The sequence below is a fragment of the Micrasema longulum genome, unplaced genomic scaffold, assembly GCF_059751315.1.
Source record: "Micrasema longulum isolate JH-2025_06_02 unplaced genomic scaffold, ASM5975131v1 h1tg000086l, whole genome shotgun sequence".
NCBI lineage: Eukaryota > Metazoa > Arthropoda > Insecta > Trichoptera > Brachycentridae > Micrasema > Micrasema longulum.
Window position 1 is genome coordinate 222,983 of NW_028277292.1, and position 22,206 is coordinate 245,188.

Sequence of the window (22,206 nt, forward strand, 5' to 3'; positions counted from 1 at the left end):
CAACTGGATGTGCCTTATTGATACCTATTTAATTAAACACCCCAGGGTGGATATTAATACACCGAGGGTGGGTGTTTTCCCCATTCCTCCCTTTCATCTCTCCCCGTTTTCTCCCTCTCTGTCTCTTAATGCCAAAGCCTCTAAACCGCAGCGTTCGCTTCAGCCTTCGCCGGCAAAGTATGAGTGAGATATTCCAAAGAACCGGGTGATTATAAAGGAAACATTATGCGAAAGAGTGCTTACTTTCATTATAAAACTTGCAGCGTGTGCAAACTAACATTTTGTTACAAAATGGTATGTTCTTTTTAATTTCCAAGTACTCCCTGTACTGTGTGCAGTTAAATGCCTTTTGAGTATTAAAAAAAACATGTATTATTGAAATTTTTACGTTTTAATTTATTTTGTTTTGTTTTATGTATATTTCTCTACATTTAAAATCTTAAAATAAGACCGAATATTTACTAAATGTGAAAGTCTAGGCATTTACAGGGCTTATCACCTGTCGTTGGATGGTTTAAGTGGTCACATTACACACTTATGTAAACACTAAGAGCTATATCTTCTATTGGGTGTATCCTAATCAATCTTCTAAACACGTCATGTCCCTTCTCTTCTCTCCATGAATACCAAATGGAGGTTCTCGCTACTATCCGTGGCCCTTTTTTTCTTGTCGGATATCTGGCGGCTTCTAAAAATAATTTCAAGGCTTCTTTAAGGTTTTGTCATAATTTCGGCGAATGATCATGTCCAATCAATTTGATCCCAGTAGGTAAAGAGTTATTCCCTCTTTATCTCAATTCAATAAAGTGCATATTATGATACTTCTAGATTTCGGCTTTAGACTTTCGGCACAAAGATACCAAGGCTACCTGATAACAGAGAGCTCATTCGGGCACAGTTCGGCATTTAGCAAGTTTTCCTTATATTTTCGAGTATGATCAAAAGCAACTATACATGGGCACAGCCAAGGAGACTGAAGTCCTCGAGAGCCGTGTACGGTAGCAAGCTATCAATTAGAATGAAAAATATATATATGTATATCAACCCATTCCACGCCCGTAGGTGCACAGGGGACTGCGTTCACTGCATGCAGCGTAATTCGATCATAAATTTCATAAAGGTTAGGTGATCAGTCCTACGCTTCAGGTCCCAGTCCGGAAACGATGTAATATTGCTCTTAAAAAAAACCTATTAAATGAAAATTCCACGTTCATTCTACCAGGAATCGAACCCAAGACCACAATAATAATGGCCGAACGCGCCTATCAACGAGGCAGACTTATATCCTCTCGATTTCCTTATTCAGTACTTTTACCTGAGAGCTGCTATCTAGTCGAAAACACTCGTCAAGGGTTCTGGTTCTATTTCACACACAGGACAGTGTTCTTTATCCGCCTGGACACAGATATTTAAAAGGCGTTTTTTATCTTCTAAATTTGTTGCAGCAGAGACGAAAACCACTTTTAAGAAGGGAGTATGGAAGTCTAGGCATTTATAGGGCTTATGACCTATCATTGGCTGGTTTGAGTGGCCATTTTACACACTGGGTAACATTTACCATTCAGCCTATGTTTAAACATCCACATTTCCTTAGCTCTTTCATTTGTTGTAAAAGAGCTGAAACCTTTATCATGTGGGTAAGATTCATCCGGTTGAACCAATTCACCTACTAGGCAACGCCTGAAAACAATTTTTTTTTTACTTCTTCTTTTACCAGTTAGCTAACTGAACAACGTTTTAAGTAGGTCAAAATATTTAATTCAGGCTGTCTGCAAACATTTGGACATACTCAAAATATTGTTTTTTATGTTCACTATTTTTTTAAAATAATAAATCTTCTCTATAATGCAAGCGCAAGTCTCGAGCCTGACCACGGGGAATATAATCGAAAATATATATTTACAGGAGGATTATTTTCAATTCCGTGTTTCTGGGACTTCAAAGGGAAGACTTTCTAAGTTATTACGAAGAGATCGATTAGTGAGATAGCGCAGTATCGCTTCTGACGTGAAATACGAAAAACTTTCATTTAAATATTCTAATTTCACCACTAATACTTTTTGGCGCTTCGTACATTTTGCTTCTTATACTTATGGGAAACTCTTTTCGAGAAATAAATAAGGAGGTCTAGGTATTTTCAGGGATTATGACTTGTCATTAGCTAGATTAAATGATCACTTTACCCAACTAAATTATAAATATGATATACACGGTTTTTTAGGGCCAAACAGCTATACTTTAGAGGAACATTCCTCGTGTTAAGCTTTAAAAAAATCCTTATAATTTTTTTTTCAAAAAGTAATTTAAAAATAAAAAAATATGAAATCTCAAAAGGTAGTAAACCTTTATTTCTCGAACATGAAGTCTCTTCACAAACCCCTACCTATCTCCTACCCAGCCGCTTTCCTTATCCGCGTCTGGTGCGTATCGCTTCGTTGGTCAAATACGTTTTTATCGCAATTTTTTTTTGTCAGGGAGGGGAAGGGGTTTTGCGGAAAGGATGATTGTGCGAGAAATTAAAGATTTACTCCATTTTGATATGGTAAAAAAAATATTTAAAAAAATAAATTTCGTTTTGGAAATTTTTTAAAAGAATATTTTTAAAGCTTACCATGAGTAATGTTTCTCTGAAGTTTTGCGGTCTGGCCCTGAGAAACCGTGTATATGAGAAACATTGATATTTTTTAGGTTTTGTTTAGCGAGAATAGGGTGTTTTCCGATTACTGTTATCTTAGTATTTCATACATATATATCTATCCACCTTTTGCTTTTATTTTTGTCTAAAGCAGAGTTCACACGAGGACAGTACAATAGACGAAACAATACTGTCCTGTTCCAGCTCCATTAACAGCCTCTACCCCGCAGGACGGCACAATTCGACCATAGTTCAAACGCGGAACGCTGCGAAAATGTGGGGGTATGCCATTGCCCTACGGAGGTAGCCCGCCCATCTATATCCATGTCAATGTCTTGGTTCATTGTCCTGTCCTCCAAATTTTTCTTTATACTAGAACAATAGGAAGATGGGACAAGATAGTGTTGTCGTATCTTTGAGTGAACTATGCATTAGTCTTGAGTCTTTAGACTTAGTCGATAACTATACTGATCCAATAATAGCTATGCAACTTTAAATAAGGTCAGTTAGAGTAAGAGTGTCATACTTTTTTGTTATTAAAATTAAACGCTCTCCGTGACCATATTTTAAATACGACATCGTGAAAGTTTGTTTGTTATTATTTTATGTACAGATCCTTTATTTATCAAAAACATACAATAACATCATGTTATTCATAATAATCTAAAAATATCTTCGGCTGTTCCTTTTGTCCCGTTACCTGGGGTAAGAGTATAATAGCAGTATTTCTCCATATATAATTATAAAAAAGACATAATCTTCTTGAATACAAATAACTAGAGTAACCGCCGATTTAGTCATTTATATGAGAAAGAAAAAGAAAGCAAAATTACTTTCATTCTAATTCGGGGCAAGAGTGTCATATGCTCTCGATTCAGGGTTATAGAACAATATTTTTTAAGGATTTAAAAAAGAATATTATACTAAAATTAAAAAATTCATAGTTTTGTTAGTAAATCTTTATTTTTACTATGAAATTTGATCAGTCTTCTTATTACGAAGAATGGGGGTCAGTGCTATATATGCTCTTGACGTCCCTGTGACTTGTGTAGATCTATCGTAACGGATCCCCGTAAATCAGTTCTCGCTCTCCAAACCCAGGTCTCCACCTACACCTGGAACGTTACTTTTGAATGGGAGCTCGATTTTGTCAAAACGACGTAATCCTTGACCAACTCCAATATTTCCTTCCGAGTTAACCAAACCTCTGTTATTTCCATTTTTCGACCGACTTTTACTATAGCTTTTGATATCACTGTTTTTCTGCGTAGTATTTCTGATTTTATGCCTTTTTTATACACTTGCGCCATTATCGTGGCTCTGGGAATATAGTATTGGAAAACGGCTCTCTAGCCACCGTGTTGACTATGTTTTTACCTCTCTTTTTGTTTCATCCAAAATTTCTCTTGAATATGAAACTCTCTCAATTTTTCTGACATATTTTCGCGCCATAATGCTAAAAATGGACGATATTAAATACTTAGGTAATAATATGAAAAACAGAAAATAACTGATGATTAAAATTAGAAATGAAAAAAAAAAAAAAAAAAACTCCTTGGGAATATTGTATGGCAAGATAATTATTTATAGTATGTTTTCAATTTAATAAAAAAAATTTAAAAAAATAAATTAATAAAAAGGTTTGTGATTTCTCACTTGGGGTAAAAAGAACGTATGATTCTCTTACCCAAAGTTAGCCTTGCCCCACTTTGAAAAAATATTAACAAGATTTTAAATTATTAAATAAGTGCTAATTATGCATAATTATTATGTAAAAAATAATTTTACGTGCAGAACATTCAATAAATATTAAACTTACCAACCAAATAGTGTAGTACAATTTATTTTTATGCAGATTACAACTCTTTCACCCGCGTGTCTTTTCTCGTTATTTCCCTTTTAAAAAAATTGGAATGCAATCGATTCAACATTGTTTCGATTGACAACAATATATCTCTCTGAAAACTTTGTTAAAAACGGACTGCGCAAAAAGGCCCTTAATTCTATAGATTTAGATAGATGAGCTTCTGTCCCTCTTGCCCTGTAGTTACCCCTACCCCACCTGACTTTATATCAAATAAACGCTCATCTGCAACTATGAAACTGTTTATTGTTTTCTGTATTTAATTATAATTCATTAAAAAATCAACTTTGAATTTATTTATATGCCTATTCGAAATTACACGGCATATACGTATTAGCATAATATGGTACATTTCTGAAACCTTCAGGGACTTTTAAATCCAAGTGAATATACATAATATTTGTATGTGCATACTGTAAAAATAAGGATGCAAAATATTAAACTCGGGCAAAAAGCAAAAGAGAAACCACGTTACTAATCCTTTCAGCCGCGATACTAGTGTATGCAAATTCCCCTACATAGTTTTCTTTACAGTACATTTTATACCATCGCAACTTTAAATGGAAAGCCTTATACGTTTAATGACGTCTACCTTTCCTGCATTTTCAAGAAACTTTCAAGGGGCCCGTGTAGCGGAACAATCTCAAAATGTGAATATTAAAATACAAAATACACGAAACACTTAGTGTTTTTAGATTTATAACAATCGTCTTTTTTGTAATTTTGTTACGTCATTTTATAAAAGCGCCACTTTTTAAGTATTTTATAAAGAAAACTTCTAAATATTCAAAGAATGTTAAATACCTTGGACAATTTGATAAAATGTAACGATACGGCGTTTTTTGCATTCTTACTCGTATGATTTACACAAATATTTCAATTTGTCAGAAGTGGGTAGGTAACTGAGCTTGAAAAATGAAAATAATGTATGATGGGTTTATGAGCCTCGAACCTTTGAAACGTAAGTCTAAGACACTACCATAGGACCACAACCAGGTGGTATGTATAAATATTGTAAGTAAATACAAACGCAAACACTTTACTTCATAACGGTTCAGAACCAATTATTAAAAAACCTGAAATTAGAAAGTAAATATATATTACTCGTCTTTTAAATATTAAAATAAAAAATAGGATGAATTACTTACCAAGATTTTCAGCAACAAATTTTAATGTTTTATCTTATTTCAAATTTCGTTATTCACGCGTATTGCAATCAAAAACATTTGTTGCATTAAAAATTATTAAATATTACGTAAAAATGCAATCATCTTAGTTTTTATGTTAAACAGAACACACATTTGTGTTTTTCTGACAGTAACTGCAGATTGTAGTTATCATATTTTATTAAAATTATTTGTTTGATTGGCTGAACTATAGACATTAAATGGATTGTAGAAGTATGTAAGAACCGTGGTTCAGTAATGAAGACAGAACACGGATATTGTTCCCGAGTACTTAAGCCCATCGCCAAAGAGTAACTTGGAAGTTTTCAACTTTCTAGCGATAAAACCAAGATAGCGATATCTTGCATGTTGGATTACGTTGAATGTGGTATCTCATTTATTTTGCATTAAGTTCCCGAGCTTTGGATTGAAAATCCGTGTCTCAAATTGCTTTTCCAAATTCGTTGGTTGGAATCGACGTTATTTATTCACTGTGTTTTTAATTAACAATTGTTTTCCAACCAATTCCTTCTCGGAATCTCGGTCAAGTTGGAAAAATAACCAGAACTTTTGTTATACATATTATATCAAAGGGCAACTCAGCAAATAAAAACTGTTTATTTTGGATATTAAATAACTTCCAAATTTATGGTCCGATTCCAATATATAAGGTAACAATGCCACTTTTTTTCGTTCTGCTCCAAATATGACAAATTTTCACTTTATTATTATTTACTAACAACTACAATTACGTTTCTTCCTTCTTTCTTACTTCCTTATTAACTGTGGAAAACGTTTGATGTGTAGGTAGGCCCGTGTACGTTTATCCTTTTAGTGTAATATTTTTAATGTCCGTTTAGAATGTATGTGAATTTGGTAATTTCGTTTCCTTTCTTTACCTGTGTTTGTGCCCCGCTCCCGTTATTTAAAAAATATTCAAGTTATCAATAATTAGAAAAACAATTAAAAATTTGAAATGCCTCCATGATTATCCGTGCGTTGGCGTTGATGGCGTTTTCTAGAACTTGTTTTTATTTTTAGCTGGATGCGAAAACAGCTGTTCCCGCCACGGGCAATGCAGCTTGGAAGCAGGAGAATATTCCTGCGTCTGTTCCAGAGGCTGGGCTGGTAGTGATTGCTCCATTCCTCTTGAGATGGAGTGTGACGATAATGTCGATAACGACCATGGTAAGAAAGACCCAAATAATCTCAGATTCGATTAGATAACCAGATTTAGATTCTCATTTACGTTAATATCGTTGTAATGACAACAGACGGTACTGCCGACTGCTCGGATGCCGAATGTTGCTCAAGGGATTCGTGCAAGGAAAACATCATGTGTCTCGCCTCCAACGACCCCGCTGATGTTCTGCTTAGGAAGCAGCCACCGTCTGTCACGGCTTCCTTCTACCAGAGAGTCAAGTTCCTCATTGAGGAGAACTCTGTACAATCGTACGCGCACATGGATGATTACTCCGAAAGGTAGGTGATTCGTAATATTCAACTAGATATCCTTGTTCAATAGTGCTTTCGTTATATTATCCGACTTTGGATTGGTTTGTAGAGTTTCTCTACTTGTAATTTAATTTAGGTTTATAGTTATTGACTAACAGGTTAACTTTAACTAACAAACTAAATATTTTAAACTGTATTATTTTATTAACGAAGAATGTCCATGTGTTTTTAAGTTTATTTTATACCATAATTTGAGTTATTTCCATTCATCTTTACGACATTACAATCGGTTGCCCCGTTTTTTTCTTTATAATTATCTGCATCAAATATTTGAACCAATCTAGTCGGAGAAAGGCAATGTTTCTCTTAGTCCAGTGTTTAATTTTAAGTGAAATCTAGGACTAGAGCTCTGTGCGGTTCTGACCCTAAAGGCCGCGACTGGTCCTCAACACCCTGTCTCTTCCTTTCTCCTCGCCCCTCCGCTCCCGGGTCTGTTGCGAACCTCACTTCATTTAGTGAATTACAACTCCTCGTGTTTCCTATCGGAAACTGCGATCCAACACTTTCCATGGATGCCCTCGGAGTTCCCAGAACTCCCTGATCCATGGACAGTGTCCCACACCAGCCTAACTAGAACAGTTTGTCTCAGACCCGAGATGTTTGTGTATTGTCTAATGTTATCCCTTGTGTGCGTCTTACCATTTTGTCTGTCTCACCTCTCTGTTTCACACACCACATTTTAAATGAAAAAGCATACACGCGTCTGTCCCTCTCTCTCACACCGGATGGAGAATGACGGGATTCGAGTCCTTAATGGAGAAAGAAATTACGCTTGCACGCACTTTCCGCTGTCAAAAGTTATTTTTTGTTATATTTGTTTCCCTGAGTTGTGTATTTTGTTTGTACCGTTTTATTATATTATGACTTAGTAAAGAGTTTCCGTTGAATTTAATCACAATAAGAGTTGGTCAGCTTGAATAGGTTGGGCAAATTGGTTTGGCTCGGGCCATGGCGGACACAAGCCAGTGGCGGACTGTCGCGTTCCTGAAGTGACTATACCATACCGTACTCTGCTAAACCGCGTTAGGTTACGAGATTATAAGAATATACACGTTCTCATAACGAGTTTTGTCATATCTTCCGTGTGATTATTTGTATTTGTGCCGTCCATAGTAATTTGCTACTTGTGTCTGTCATGAGCTTGTAACAGTAAAATATATTTTTCACCAATAATCCAGTAAGAACCTCCATCCCTTATATACTTTATTCACTTGTGTTTGTTTATTTTGTTTGAACATTTAATACATATGTACTAACGTGTGTTTTTTCATACCGGCTGTGTGTGTGTGAGTGCGAGTGAGGGTGAGTGTAGTGAGGAGTGGTGGAACAGGCTGTAGCTATATGTGTAGTAATCTGTCCTGTCTTTCTGTGCCCCCGTGCCGCCGTGTCCCCGTGCTACTCCTAGCGAGTTCTGGAATTCCTTTACACCGTGGTAAGTCGCCGCCAACCCCCCGTATCCGTTACGTCACGTCACGTCACGTCACGTTACGTTGCGTTACGACTATCTCTGTTTGTAATCGTCTATTATGTATGTGTTGCTATACCTCATTCTCATACCTTTATTTTCTACTCAACGCTACTTCCTCAGTGGCCCAGCTTCGTGTCCCCATTCCCTTTCGTTCGATGTATCTTTATTTATCTTATTTTGGTATGTGTATGTAAAAGTATGTGTATGTCTCGCATTAGCGTAATATTCGTAATACTAAATCTACTCGTTACCCCGCCCCGCTCCGCCCTTCTGTCCCTCCCTCTCTCCCCCCCCCCCTCCTCCGCCCGCCACGCACCCGCACCCGCTGCTCTGTGTACCGCGCACTCCCGCTCCGTACTCATCCATCATTATCTGTATCGCTCCATACCATCTGTCTTGTCCACTGCGCTTCGACTTGTGAGATACCTCAACCCGACACGTACACGCACACTCGCACACCGCGCACCCGCACACACCCGCGCGGCGCGGCGCGGCTCCCGCCCCCGCCCGCTCCCCGCAAACCGTGAAGCGGAAGCGTGATCGCCGATCAGAGATCGCCGACCGCCGATCGCCGACTCCGCCGACACCGGCGCCCCTCGCTCTCCAGCAGACCCCGCAGCTCCGACAGGGTCTCTGGAGGAGATCGCGCGCCGTGTTTGACTTTCATACTGCCTCTGCAGCTACATAATCTCTCATTCGGAACCGACGCAACGTCGTACCGTCAGTATGATTCAGAATAAATGTTCACGGTTACGGAACTTGATCGAAATAAATCGATGATAATAAATATAAAGTTGAAAAACAATTCTTCTGACAAGTGAGCAACGCAAATCGAGATAATTATATCTCCCAAGAATGTAACGTAGAACAATAAATTAATTGGAAGATATACGGTGATGAGAGTAGGGTGTATACTCGTTACTCCTTGTTACCCCTTGTTACCCCTTGTCTGCGTCTCATTGTTTATCTGTTACCTCCCCTCTCCTTCCCCCGCCCCGCCATTTTGTGTTTCCCCCTCCCCAGGACCGCCTACCCCCTCCAGCCGACTAATTTCTTCTAAACTGTTTGCTGCATTGATCCCGTAGAGCTGAACGATTTCTCAAAAAACGACGTCTCTGTTTGCACTTTCAACGTTATCAAATTATTTAGTTTTAAGTCTTTTAAGTTATATCTCATGATCGAGTTCTGCTACATTATGCTATAAGCGTTTTCAGATTGGTGCTCATCTTTATTTCTATTTGAAGCCTACTATGAATATATATTTTTAAAATGCACAACAGTAGGTGGATGCCCAATTACAGTGGTAAATTACAGCAGACAACACCCAGGGTTGAGAAAATCTAATTGTTTTTTTTTAAAGTACTAACTATTTGCACATTTTGGCAACGTATTTTTTCCTACTTTTTTTCTACACTAAAAATATTTATGTCATTACTAGTTTTTTTATTATAATTCAGTATTTTGTTGAAGATTTTTATTGATCTGTCAAAAAAAATGAGATGTGCGAAATTTTTAATTCGCCCTAATGACTATTTTTATAATCTAATTTGAAAAAAAAATACGATTAACTGAGCCTATTGCAGGTTAAGTGAAACTGTTAAGATATTTTTAATTAACATGGATGTTTTGTCCATCAGTATAAGAGAATAAGTATTAAAAGGGCTTTTAGATTATACTGATTACAGAAATGTCATATAAGCAATAAAATTATAAAAACTTGTTTTTTTTTCATCTGCAATGAGCTCAATTTTAGTAACATTTTCGATCAAATTAGAAACATTATGTGCATTGGGCCATTTTAGTATTTTGTTCGTACTAAAAATACAATATTTCGTAATAACATTTATTTTTTGAAACTAAAAAATGTATGTATTCATAGTAGGCTCTCTGTAAATATGTATAATATCCATGTTTAATTCAGACACATTTCTGTATCATTATTTTGTCATTAGATATAAATATAGCAATCTCCATTGCCAAAACTGATTTAGATTGTAACAGCAATGTAAAATATGCATTTATTTGTCCAAAGCATGAAATAAAAATCATGGCATACACCCCAGTTCTGCATGCATCATTTTGACATATATTCCATGCATCATATTGATTATTTTCAGAAATATATTACTGATTTTCATGTACACCATTTTTAGTAAAATATATTCGTTAGCAACTAAAATTCTCAGTCATGGGTTAAACAAAATTTATATCATGTTTTCAGTACGTATGTGGTAAAAATTGTACCTAACAATTTAAAACAAAAAAAACTAAATATTTTTATGCATTTTTTGAAACATTGGATCTCTTTTTTTCTTATTTTTTTTTCCTTGTTATTTTTTTTTCTATTTATCACTTCTATTAATATATTTTATTATTATGTAAGCCTATAGGAAATAATACAGTTACTTTATTTTGCATATAATGTGGTTTTAACATGCTTTGTTGCTTGTTTGAATAAAGACTTTAATAAAAAAATCTGCAATTGAGTAATTTAAATTTATCCACCGTAAGTTTTTTTATAAAGAAATGATTTCAGTATTTTAGAATATTTTCTGGGATCACTTATCACGTATATTTTAATGTATCCATATAATATATCGATATCAAGCTATTGAAATAACTAATATAAAATATATTTTAAATGATTATGCGAGATTTCTAGAAATTAATAAAGTACCATATTACTTGACGATAAATTTTCCTTGTGCATACACAAAGTGTACAATAATCATTACTTTTTTGTGTTTAACAGTTTAATTTCGGTCATTTGTAAAATAATAAATTAGTTTAAAGAAACAGTGTTTGAAAATCTCACGGTTTGATTTTATTTTCATACTTAATAAATCTTTGTCCGTCAAAACAGTGAGTCTTTATTTCTTTAAAACTCAAACAATATTGTTTTGGTTTTAAGGTATCATTTTTTCCATTATAATTTTCATTTCAATTTTATTTGTTCATGTATATGTATAATACAAAATGGAATATCTTAATTCATACATATAGAAATAATTAAAATAATTAGGTAAAATTAGGTATATATAAAAAAAAACACATAAGTATACATAAATCTAGAAAATAGTATGTTAAAAAAGTAAAAGAATCTTGTAACGAAAACCTCAGAGACGTGAAAAATGTCAATGTCTAAAGTAATATTGTTCAACATAGAGATAGCCCTTCCAACAGGCATAACCATTGGCAGGTTGGTCCTGTATATTGGAATGTGAAACAGTCTACGCTGACGCTGTCTAAGGAACATAAAAGCTAATGCTCCGCGTAATTTCAGGGTTGTCAATGATACCGCGCAACAATCGAAAGAAGTGCGTAGTTAAATACACATTCCTGCTGGTCTTCAAACTGCTGTAACCGAGCATACCCTGGAGGAACTCAGTAGGATAAAGCCACGGATAATATCATCATTCCCTTTCCGCACCTAATGGTGCATAGGGCACTGCATTGGTACACCAATCGCAGCATATCTTGATCATTTTTGTTACATGGAGGTAAGGTGATCAGTCTTACGCTTCAGGTACCAGTCTAGGGACTATGAAATATTCTAGTGTGAAAACACGCAATTTTTACCCACATCCTATTAATACACCTAAATTAAACGTTTAAACAAACCTAATGATAATAAACCCTTAAAATTGTATCCAGGTATCTACCATTTTTCTAGGGATCATTGACCCGCGGGCAGTTTTTTTCGATTTGTTATTTGTTTACTTTTCGTGTTTGAAAAAACAACTGAACAAAAAACTAATACATTTCATCTGTTGCAAAGCTTAGCAATACAAAAAAAATATAATGGTGAGGGAATATTTTGACTACTTACAGCTTTATAAAGGAATGAATGTTGATTTTTGTAAAAGTTCTCGAAAGTAAATATAAGTTTTATTAGAAATTATTTCTTTGTGTCTCAAATTCGAGAATCGTTTCATTTTTGTAAATGTATTTTACTATTTTTACCCTAGTAAACGTTATATATTCAATTTTTAGCCAAAATAAAAACCCTTTCGTGAATAAAATAAGCAAACTTCTTTCAATATTTATTTTTTATCGTTTGCTCCTTCTTATTTAATATTTTTACCTACAAAAAGTATTACTGCAAAACGATTCATTTGTGAATTTATTAATTCTGACATTTGAATGATTTTCGATTAATTTCCAAAGGTTTATAAAGCCTCAAAAAGTTAAACTTACCAAATCCTTTCATAATCGCATCATAAAAATCTGGATTAACAAATTAATTTATTAGTGTTTGACATCGGCTTACAATAAATTCAAATCTGAAGTTGACGTTAAAAAATACATCAAATAGAATCCGGTACGTATTTATTTTTCAATTAAAAAAACAAATATTATGTTAAATTTCAAATAAAAGGTAAACCCCGTTATTTTTAAGTGTTATTTGAAATATAAGTAGATATCAACACGAATCCTGATTTTTATTACTGTTATTAATTAATATAGTTACACAAAATGATAAAGGTTTTTTTATCTATTACGATCTAATTTTATATATTTAGTTAATCTTAAAACTGTAACTTTCTAAAAAAGAGACTAGCTCTTGGGCTTGGCTTACACAATAGTTATTTATTAATCTGAAATTAGGTATGTCATTTCGAATAAAAATAATTATGAAAATAAAAATAAAAAATAAAGAGAAAAACTGAATATAAAAATACAGTAATATAATGAGTTTTTCCACTGACATTTTTTGGTGGAACTGCATTTTAATTATAATAATAAAAATACTTTATAGTTTTATTTCACTTTTATTTATTAATTTTTTTATAAATAAAAGTGGAATACCCTTGTGAACGGGTACAGTATACAGTAAATACCCACTAACACCCAGTACGGTAGCCGCGTCTACTCTACAACCAAAGAGGGGCACAAGTTTACCCAAACACTTTTATTTATAATTTTTTTACCAGTGACCGGGTTTCGTCGTAACCGACATCGTCTGGACTGGATGTCAGTCACGACGCAACCCGGTCACTGGTTAAAAATTTATAAAAAAATATAAATAAAAGTGGAATAAAACTATAAAGTATTTTTCTTATTATAACAGTAATACTAATTAAAATAAAATGCTGTTTTTACTCGGGTCAAGAAATTTCTTTAAATTTACTTTGAATTATTTACTGATATAGTAGTTTTAAGTTCATTGGGGAGATTGTGATTTTTTTTTCCTTTGAAAACAAAACTATTTCAACCATGACTTGGGTAGAATTTAGGAATGTTGGTATTATTTTGGTATCTGATTGACTTATTCACCTTAAAATCGTTTATTTTTTCTTCTTCGTAAATTTGAATACTATAATGAATTTTGAATATAGGTAAAAATTTGTTTTAATTATTGAAAACAACTACCTTCTAATCTGGCCGATGCAATGTACAACCGTCGCATAACTGTTCTTACTTAATTTTTTTTCAATGTGCATTTTTTTTATTAAACTTTATTGTACATTAACGAGTTTGTTGCCAAATTGCATTTTTTTACAAATATAAAATAAAATGTATTTTTAAATCGAATCCGTACATATTTTGTAAATAAACAAAATAAAATACATCAACTAGAAAAATGTATATGCATGTAAATCAATTATGTTATCTCTTAGTACATATTTTGTTCACGATGTCTATGTTAAGTATTGAGTAGATGTATGCATATTTACTGCATTGTAAAATGAGGAACAAAGACATTAAAAAGATTAATTGGGGACCATAAAACTAATCTAAACATTAACTAAGTTTTAGATATAAATAGATGGTCGTTATTGGTGCTATAATGATCTTATTACCATATGTTAAGTGAATCTTAATTAGTAAATAAACACAAAATCCGGAATTATTTTCAATTTATAGAGATTTTCTTGAAAGCATTCTGTCTTGTTTCCGGAACCCATCGATCTCGAATATCAAATAACAATCTCGGCGGGAAACACAAATCCGCGGCTTCACCCCACTTGACTAACCGTCAAACGGGGAGATTCTCGCTTTCGGCAAACAACTTTAGCCCTGCGAGGCTAGGCGCGGTCGAAAGCCGCCTCTCATTATCGTGTCAAATGTCACTGGGTGAAATTCGATTTCTTGTTGACAGCGTGTCCGTCGTGAACGGGTACAGTATACAGTAAATACCCACTAACACCCAGTACGCCGCGTCTACTCTACAACCAAAGAGAGGCGCAATTTTACCCAAAGGGGTAAAAAAAAATTAAGAAACACGTAGAATGCAAATGCTCTTTTAAAAACATCGCATCACTAATTAAAAATTGTCTCTAAAAATGTTGTGTTGGTATATACATTATTAATAAGTCATTTAATGCGATAGTTAACAAACTTATCACGCCGATTAATATCAAATGGTGTTTTTTTGCATTTTTTTTTTTATTAAAAAAGTCGAGATTTGTTCAATCTATCAAATAATATGAAATGTAACGTCAACTGGAATAAAATAAATATTTTTTCAGTTTGAGTCATTCAAATGAATTTTTAATTAGTTTTATTAGTAGTCACAAACCGCGCTTATAGCGTCTTTCCATTTTTTTTTTAATATAAGGGGTATTAAATTGTTTATTGGTTTAAAATACGCATATTTTCAATTACCTAAAAACGAGACGTTTTGCGCCCTATGAAACAAAAGGCACGGTCTACGTTACCGCGCCATGCCTGTACTCAATGTTTGTCAGAAGCACACTCAGCGGGCATGTGACGTAACGCCTACTGCGAGCCGTTTTGTATGTGCTCTTTTTTTCAAAACAAAAATTGTGAATGAAAACTTCATTTTATACATTGATAGTCATATTAGTTATAATCGTAAAAATCCGCTCTAAATATTTTATCTATTTTCAACGTTATTCCCGATTTGTGAAATATTTTTTTAATATGACAATGGACCAGTTGCACCACAAAAAAGTAAATAATTAATTAAATAAATAATTGTTGCGTTTTTTTCAGAAATGGGCATAATAACCTGCATGAAAAAAGTAAGATAACGACCAGTTTTGACCATTTTGCAATAATTATTTCGCATCTACCTTATTTCAACTTTTTTTTTTTGCAACTCTCAATAACTAGGAAAAAACTTATCTTTTCTCCCTTATTAAAATTTTATATTTAAAATCGATATTATGAGACAGTGAAAAATCAATTTAGAATCTTGTACATGAAAGAAAAAAGTACCAAAGAATCCAGTGCTCCACAGAGGAAATTATCATTGGCAAAAATTAATGACAGCCCCGTATTTTCTTTTTTAAATAAGTTAATTATTTTGGCTTATTATATCCGCGGTTTTCTTAATGGCTAAATACCACGGGGGTGTACGCTACCCCACACGCTATAGGAAGGTTTAACCAAGAGGCGGATTGGCCGTCATTTGCAGAAATTGGGTAAATCAGCTTAGTAAATGACTGAGCCACCCCGCGATATTTTATATATTACCCCCGCCAATTTTAAGACGACTGGGGTAATTAAAACCTGACGTTTTTCTGTAAACAAGCGTAACTTCAAAATATGCGTGCGCGACGCGATGAACACAGCAAGAGCTAATAACTGTCCAAATATATATCCAGGTATTAAATAGATCCATTTTGTTATCACAAAAATAAGTACGAATTTTTATCTAGTATTTTTAAATGTAATTTCAAATATTAAGACACTTGAGACTATTTTATTTTTACTCAGTATTTTTATGTAAAATTCGTTTAGGCGTGTTTTAGATGAAAGGGGATGTTTTGAGTCATTTTATCATTTAACCTTTAGTTTTGTCATTTATCAAATTTTAAACCTATACTTAAAATAACAAAAAATTTACAAACCTGCCAAATTTAGCAAAAAGGTTTTTATTTAACAAGTCGGCAAAAGCGTTAAAAATATAATAAACACTGAGCAGATTTTTACAATTCATATGATATTATATTATCAATGTATTCAAAATAAGTTTTCATTCATGTTTTTCGGATTTAAAAATGAACACATACAAAACGGCGTTACGTCATTTTGACGTCGCCCGTCATGCCCGCCCACTGCGCTTTTAATAAACATTGCGTACAAGTATGACGCGAAAACGTCATTCGTGCCGTTTGTCATGTAGGGCGCGAAACGCCTCGATATACATCGTCTCACTTTAGAATATCCGTCTGACTACAATACTGAAAAAAAAATTAAAGCTTCTTAAAAACAAAAAAATTCACTTTAAGCAATATAAAACTTGTACATAATAAGCAAGGTAAATAATAAATGCAACTCCCATAAAAATAAAAAAAACTACTTCACGTTTACGGATATTTAAATATATGCATTTTTTAAACCTTTATAGAAAATTTATCCGCACAAAATATTAATACAATAACCTTCGTATTTTTTTTAACCTGTAAAGATTCTAATAAAATAAATAAAACAACTTTGTTTTTAACCACTAATTTTTATGTTTCACTGACCGGTTTCAAAGCAAACAAGCTTCTTTGTGAAGGTTTACGTTTAGTTACGTAAACCTTGACAAAGAAGCTTGTTTGCATTGAAACCGGTCGGTGTAAAATAAAAATTAGTGGTTAAAAACAAAGTTGTTTTATTTATTTTATTATAATGAATAACCACAAAGTTAGTGCTTCAAATATAAACTTTATATGAAAAGATTCTTTTTAAATAATAAAATAACTTTATTTTTCCATGAGTCAAATCTAAACGACTTTTTAGTGAAATATACCCACAATCAAATATAATCTTCAGGTTATAATCATAAAACATTTAATATCTTAGTAAAATTATTCGTATTTTATAATGTTTTAATTCCGAAATATCAACATTTTGATCGTACATGGGGTACTTAATCTTCATCATTCTTGTTATTATACATGAAGGTAAGATAATCAGTCTTATCTTCATGTGCCAGTCCAGGAACTGTGAAATGTTTTAGTGTAAAATCACAATTTTTGATAAATATTTCATGTAAACCGCTTCGGAAATCGAACCCGAGGCCTCTTGCATGCTAGGCAATAACGCTGGCCATTACACCAAAAAAGTACAGTCGAAAATTAAATTTACGTATAGGTTGATGCGCTTAATTGCGCTGATGTATCAAAACTTAAATAAATAATAAGTTAAAAAATGTCTGAAATTGCAGGTGTGTTAAATGAAATGAGTGATCTTCATTGGCGGCCTCCGTGGTGTAGTGGCCAAGACGCTTGACTCACGCACGGAAGGTTCCGGTGAGAGCACAAAAAATAAAATGTTATTTTTCTGAAGCCTGGGTGATCTGTGATGTAATTCACCACTGTTATTGGGCCTCCTGGCCTGTTGTGGTGCAAAAAAATAAAATAAAATAAATAAGTTGAAATATCCAGAAAGGACCAATTCCCACCCATGGTAAAATAACATAGGGTGGACTGATATTTATTGTCGTCGGATTTCTGGCACAAGTTGTTTGCAACATTTCACTAGTTGTGCGATAGTGCACTTTTAAAATTTAATTAAAACTGCAAGCTGAATATTATTAAATATTATTTTTCGTATTAATTTTTTTTCTTATTATTATTTTTTTTACATATATACATTTTTTGAAAAAAAAAAAAAATTTTATCCCTCATTAATTACATTTTTGTTATTTTCTTGGGTTAACCTTTTCTTTTCTTTTATTACTTTCTTACTTTCTTATTTCATTTACAAATGTAAAATGTTAGATCTTAATTTTAATATGTACTTTTAATTTTCTTACTATTTTTTTATATTTTTTTTCTGTAGATATGAATTGAAATTCTAGATTTACTTTACCTTGTTTAATTTATTTTCTTATCTTGTTTTGATTACATTTATGAGCACACACTATTTATATATGTGTCTATTATTTTTTTTTCTTTCTTATATTTAAAATATATTTAAGTAAATTACTATTCTTTAATTTTAATTGTATTATTTTACTCTATTTTCTTACTTAAAAAAAAAATAATAAAAAAAATCTTTAAACTATTTTTATGTTTATTATTTTATACGTATACAGTATTATGTCTGTACTCTTCTTATTTGATTATTAATTAAAACTAATGTCTGAGCACCCGATGACAAACTATTATTGAATAGTTTATCGGGACAAAATATATCTTAATACTTTGTTTTCTTCATAATGTATTATAATGTAATAATATGTATATTTTATTGAATAAAGACTCTAAAAAAAAAAAAAAAAAAAATACGAAATATTTTTATTTACTTTTTAAATAAAGATTATTTGATGTCATTTGTGAAGGCATCTCATTTTTCTACAATTTAAACTACCTACTTGTGCTAGAAACCCGACGTCGTATTGTAAATATATATTTTTTTATTTTATTATTGTAGTTGGATAATTTGTGTAGCGCCATTTTTTGTGAAAATCACCTCAAGGGCGCTGTACAGTAAATAAATATCCCAGCACGTCTTGCAGCTATAGAGCACATAGACGCTTGGGATTCTAGTTCCTCGTTTTCAATTATGATATATCAGAATTATAGCAGATGGGAGCTAGATTACAGCACGTCTTGCAGCTACAGAGCGCATGGACGGTAAGAAATAACCCCCCATTTACATTTTGTTTTAATTTGACAGTTTAGTGCTTGAATGATATTAAAACATTTTTTTTTAATATGAGCTAGATTATAACAGGTGTCGCAGCTATGGACGAGTGGAATTCTAGCAACTTAAAATTAAATCAACAAATTAAAAAATATACTGAGCAGAGTAAATAATTTGTCAAATGTTCTTGCTAAAAAGTAAATAATACAAAACTAAAGCCATAAAGAACGTTACGACATTATGATTAGCGAAAGAAATAATGAAAGATATATCAAGGGAAGCTTTTGAAAATTGAAGGCCAGACAAACATAATAACCAGTACACCATGAGGTCGATTAATCTCCACTAGATTTCTTTTTGCTGGGTTTTGACTTAAGAGTAGCCGATAAATATATACAAAATAATATAATAAATGTCAATGCATTCTGATTTTATCGTGCCCTGTGGATGTGGACGGTACGTGTGAAATAAGCCTTAGCATAGTTTTTATTTGGTACAACAACCCCAGCGTATCTCGATCATTTTTGTTGCATGAAGGTAAGGTGATCAGTCTTACGCTTCAGGTACCAGTCTAGGGACTATGAAATATTATTGTGTAAAAACACCCATTTAATTAATATTTCATGTCAACCATGTCGGGAATCGAACCCGAGACCTCTTGCATGGTAGGCAAATTCGCTTACCATTACACCACGAGGCCGACAAAAGAATATAAAAAATATCAATCCACCTTAATTTTACCGTGCCGTATAGATTTAGACAATTTGTCTGAAATATGCCATCCTCTGCCGGATAGCACGCGCCTAGTTTGTTAATTCAGAAATTCTTTTAATTTTTTTTTTTTTATTATATTTATTAAAAGAAAACAACAGCCATTACAACAACAAAAAAAATATTTACAAATAAACCAAAATTATGGGCCAATTATAGTTTTCTATGCATTACTAAATACAATGTCAAAAAAAGAAGAAGAAAAGCGTACATCGAAATGCCACTCCGCATCATTCCACGCGTAAAAAATAAATAAAATATTACAATAATAATGAAACAATAAAAATAAAAATAATAAAAAAGTTTTTTATTTACTCGGACTTAAAAATCCTTTCGCTGGCAGATCCATACGGAGTAATACAAAGCTATCAGTCGTCCCTTCTTCCTTCTTTCAAACAAGATAAAATAACTACAATATTAAAGTGTACAAAAAAATAAAATATTAGGCAGGTACAGTTAGATTAAATTATAATTATTATTGTTATGGATAATTTATATAACGTCATTTTCATAAAAACCCCCTCAAAGGCGCCGTACAGTAAGTATGGTATGGGCAGTTGGGATTCTAGTTCCTCGTTTCCAATTACGATAAAATTTCATTACTGATAGCAGCACGTCTTGCAGCTACAGAGCGCATGGACGGTAGCCCTCATTTAAATAATTTAAACGTTGACTTTCTAGTGTTTTTATTTACCAAAAATCGTTTACAAATATGTGCTAGATAACATAACGACCTCTAGCTACAGAGTGAAACCTCAGGGTTCATTACAAATGATTATTACTTAGAATTTTCATAGGCATTGCTTACTTGAATACTTTTTTGTCGCACAGAAATAAATAAATTTATCGCTACCCGTAATTGTATTTTTGTACACGTTTTCTTGAGTACAATAAAAATTTTGACGTATTAAAGAGTATTTTCACGAAATAGGAATAACGTTCAAAGTATTATAAATATTTAGAGCGGATTTTTACGATTCTAATGATAAAACTATCATAAGAATCGTAAATAAAACAACGTTTCATTCATATTTTTTTGGTTTTTAAACGAGTACATATAAAACGGCTAGCCGTTAACTTCACATCACTTTGACGTCACACGTCATGCTCACCGAGTGCGTTTTAGATATTTATATTTAAAAATGATCACCATGCTCATTTTTAAATTTGGTGAAAAACGGACAAAACTTGTATATATAGGTAATCCAAATATACAGAAAAATACTCGTTTTTATATTCCTAAAAACTTACTTTAACAATGCTAGATCTCGTGGACAAATTTACGCATCCAGAGGCCGTATGAATGCAAGTTAGACTTCACATATTAATATGACAATTTGCTTGCTGAATTCGGCTTCTGCAGGTATTTTTCAGTACATATCGGCAGCATATATATTTATTAACTTTACTATTATGGATAACTTACATACCGCCATGTTCGTAATATAATACCTCAAGGGCGCTTTACAAAGTGATTCCGTAAATATTAATTTATTTTAACTTAAAATATGTAATTTAAATAAAAACGATTTATTTTGATATCACATGCTACGGATTTATTTAAATGATTTAAATAACAAGTGGATTTAAAGTTTTTTCCGAAACATCACTTCACTCTCGCAGTTATGCACTTCTGCTGGGAGACCATTCCATGTCATCGTGGCCTGCGACCGCAAATGCGTGTTCACGGAATTTAGTGCGCTGGTCGCGTGGAGGTATAATAACTTTTCCTCTTGCCTTAGATGTAGCTGATCTAAGCGTAAGACGTCTGTCAACTGTTTAATCTGGAATACATAGCTTCGTTAAATATTCCGAAGCATACACAGATTATACATAAGCCAACAAACATAGTTTGTATTCTATCCTCTGTGAAAAACGTAGCCAGTGTAATAAGGAACTTCAGCCCTACGGGAAACTGAATAGAATAAATGTTTTAAATTGTGAAAATTGAGGCATTAAATTGTAGGGCAAAGTTTCCTGAAAATGTACGAATAAAATAATAAAAAACATTTTAATAAAAACGAACTACTTTGAACGACGTCACTGATTCACGTGAATCAACCCAATGATGAGAGAGTTATGGAAGATTTCCGGTTTGCTTGCCGTGAATGAACCGAGTGGCAGAACTGATCGAGAATAAGCGGAAGAAAACCTCTAATGTTACACGTGGAGTTATTCCAGAAATGCAAAACTTAAAAAATTCTTAGCGCTGATAATACGATATATAAAAATTGAAAAA

At 33.0% G+C, this 22,206-nt stretch overlaps 1 protein-coding gene across 1 annotated transcript in view; it reads left to right on the forward strand.

Annotated features, from left to right (window-relative positions):
- The window catches only part of LOC148284822 (teneurin-a-like), a 141,017-nt gene that overhangs the window by 102,777 nt on the left and 16,034 nt on the right, over positions 1–22,206 (forward strand). Inside the window, exons 8-9 of the mRNA XM_088234203.1 lie at positions 6,707–6,853; positions 6,940–7,147. Of these exons, the coding sequence (XP_088090329.1) occupies positions 6,707–6,853; positions 6,940–7,147 (355 nt within the window). The remainder of the gene's footprint in view (positions 1–6,706; positions 6,854–6,939; positions 7,148–22,206) is intronic.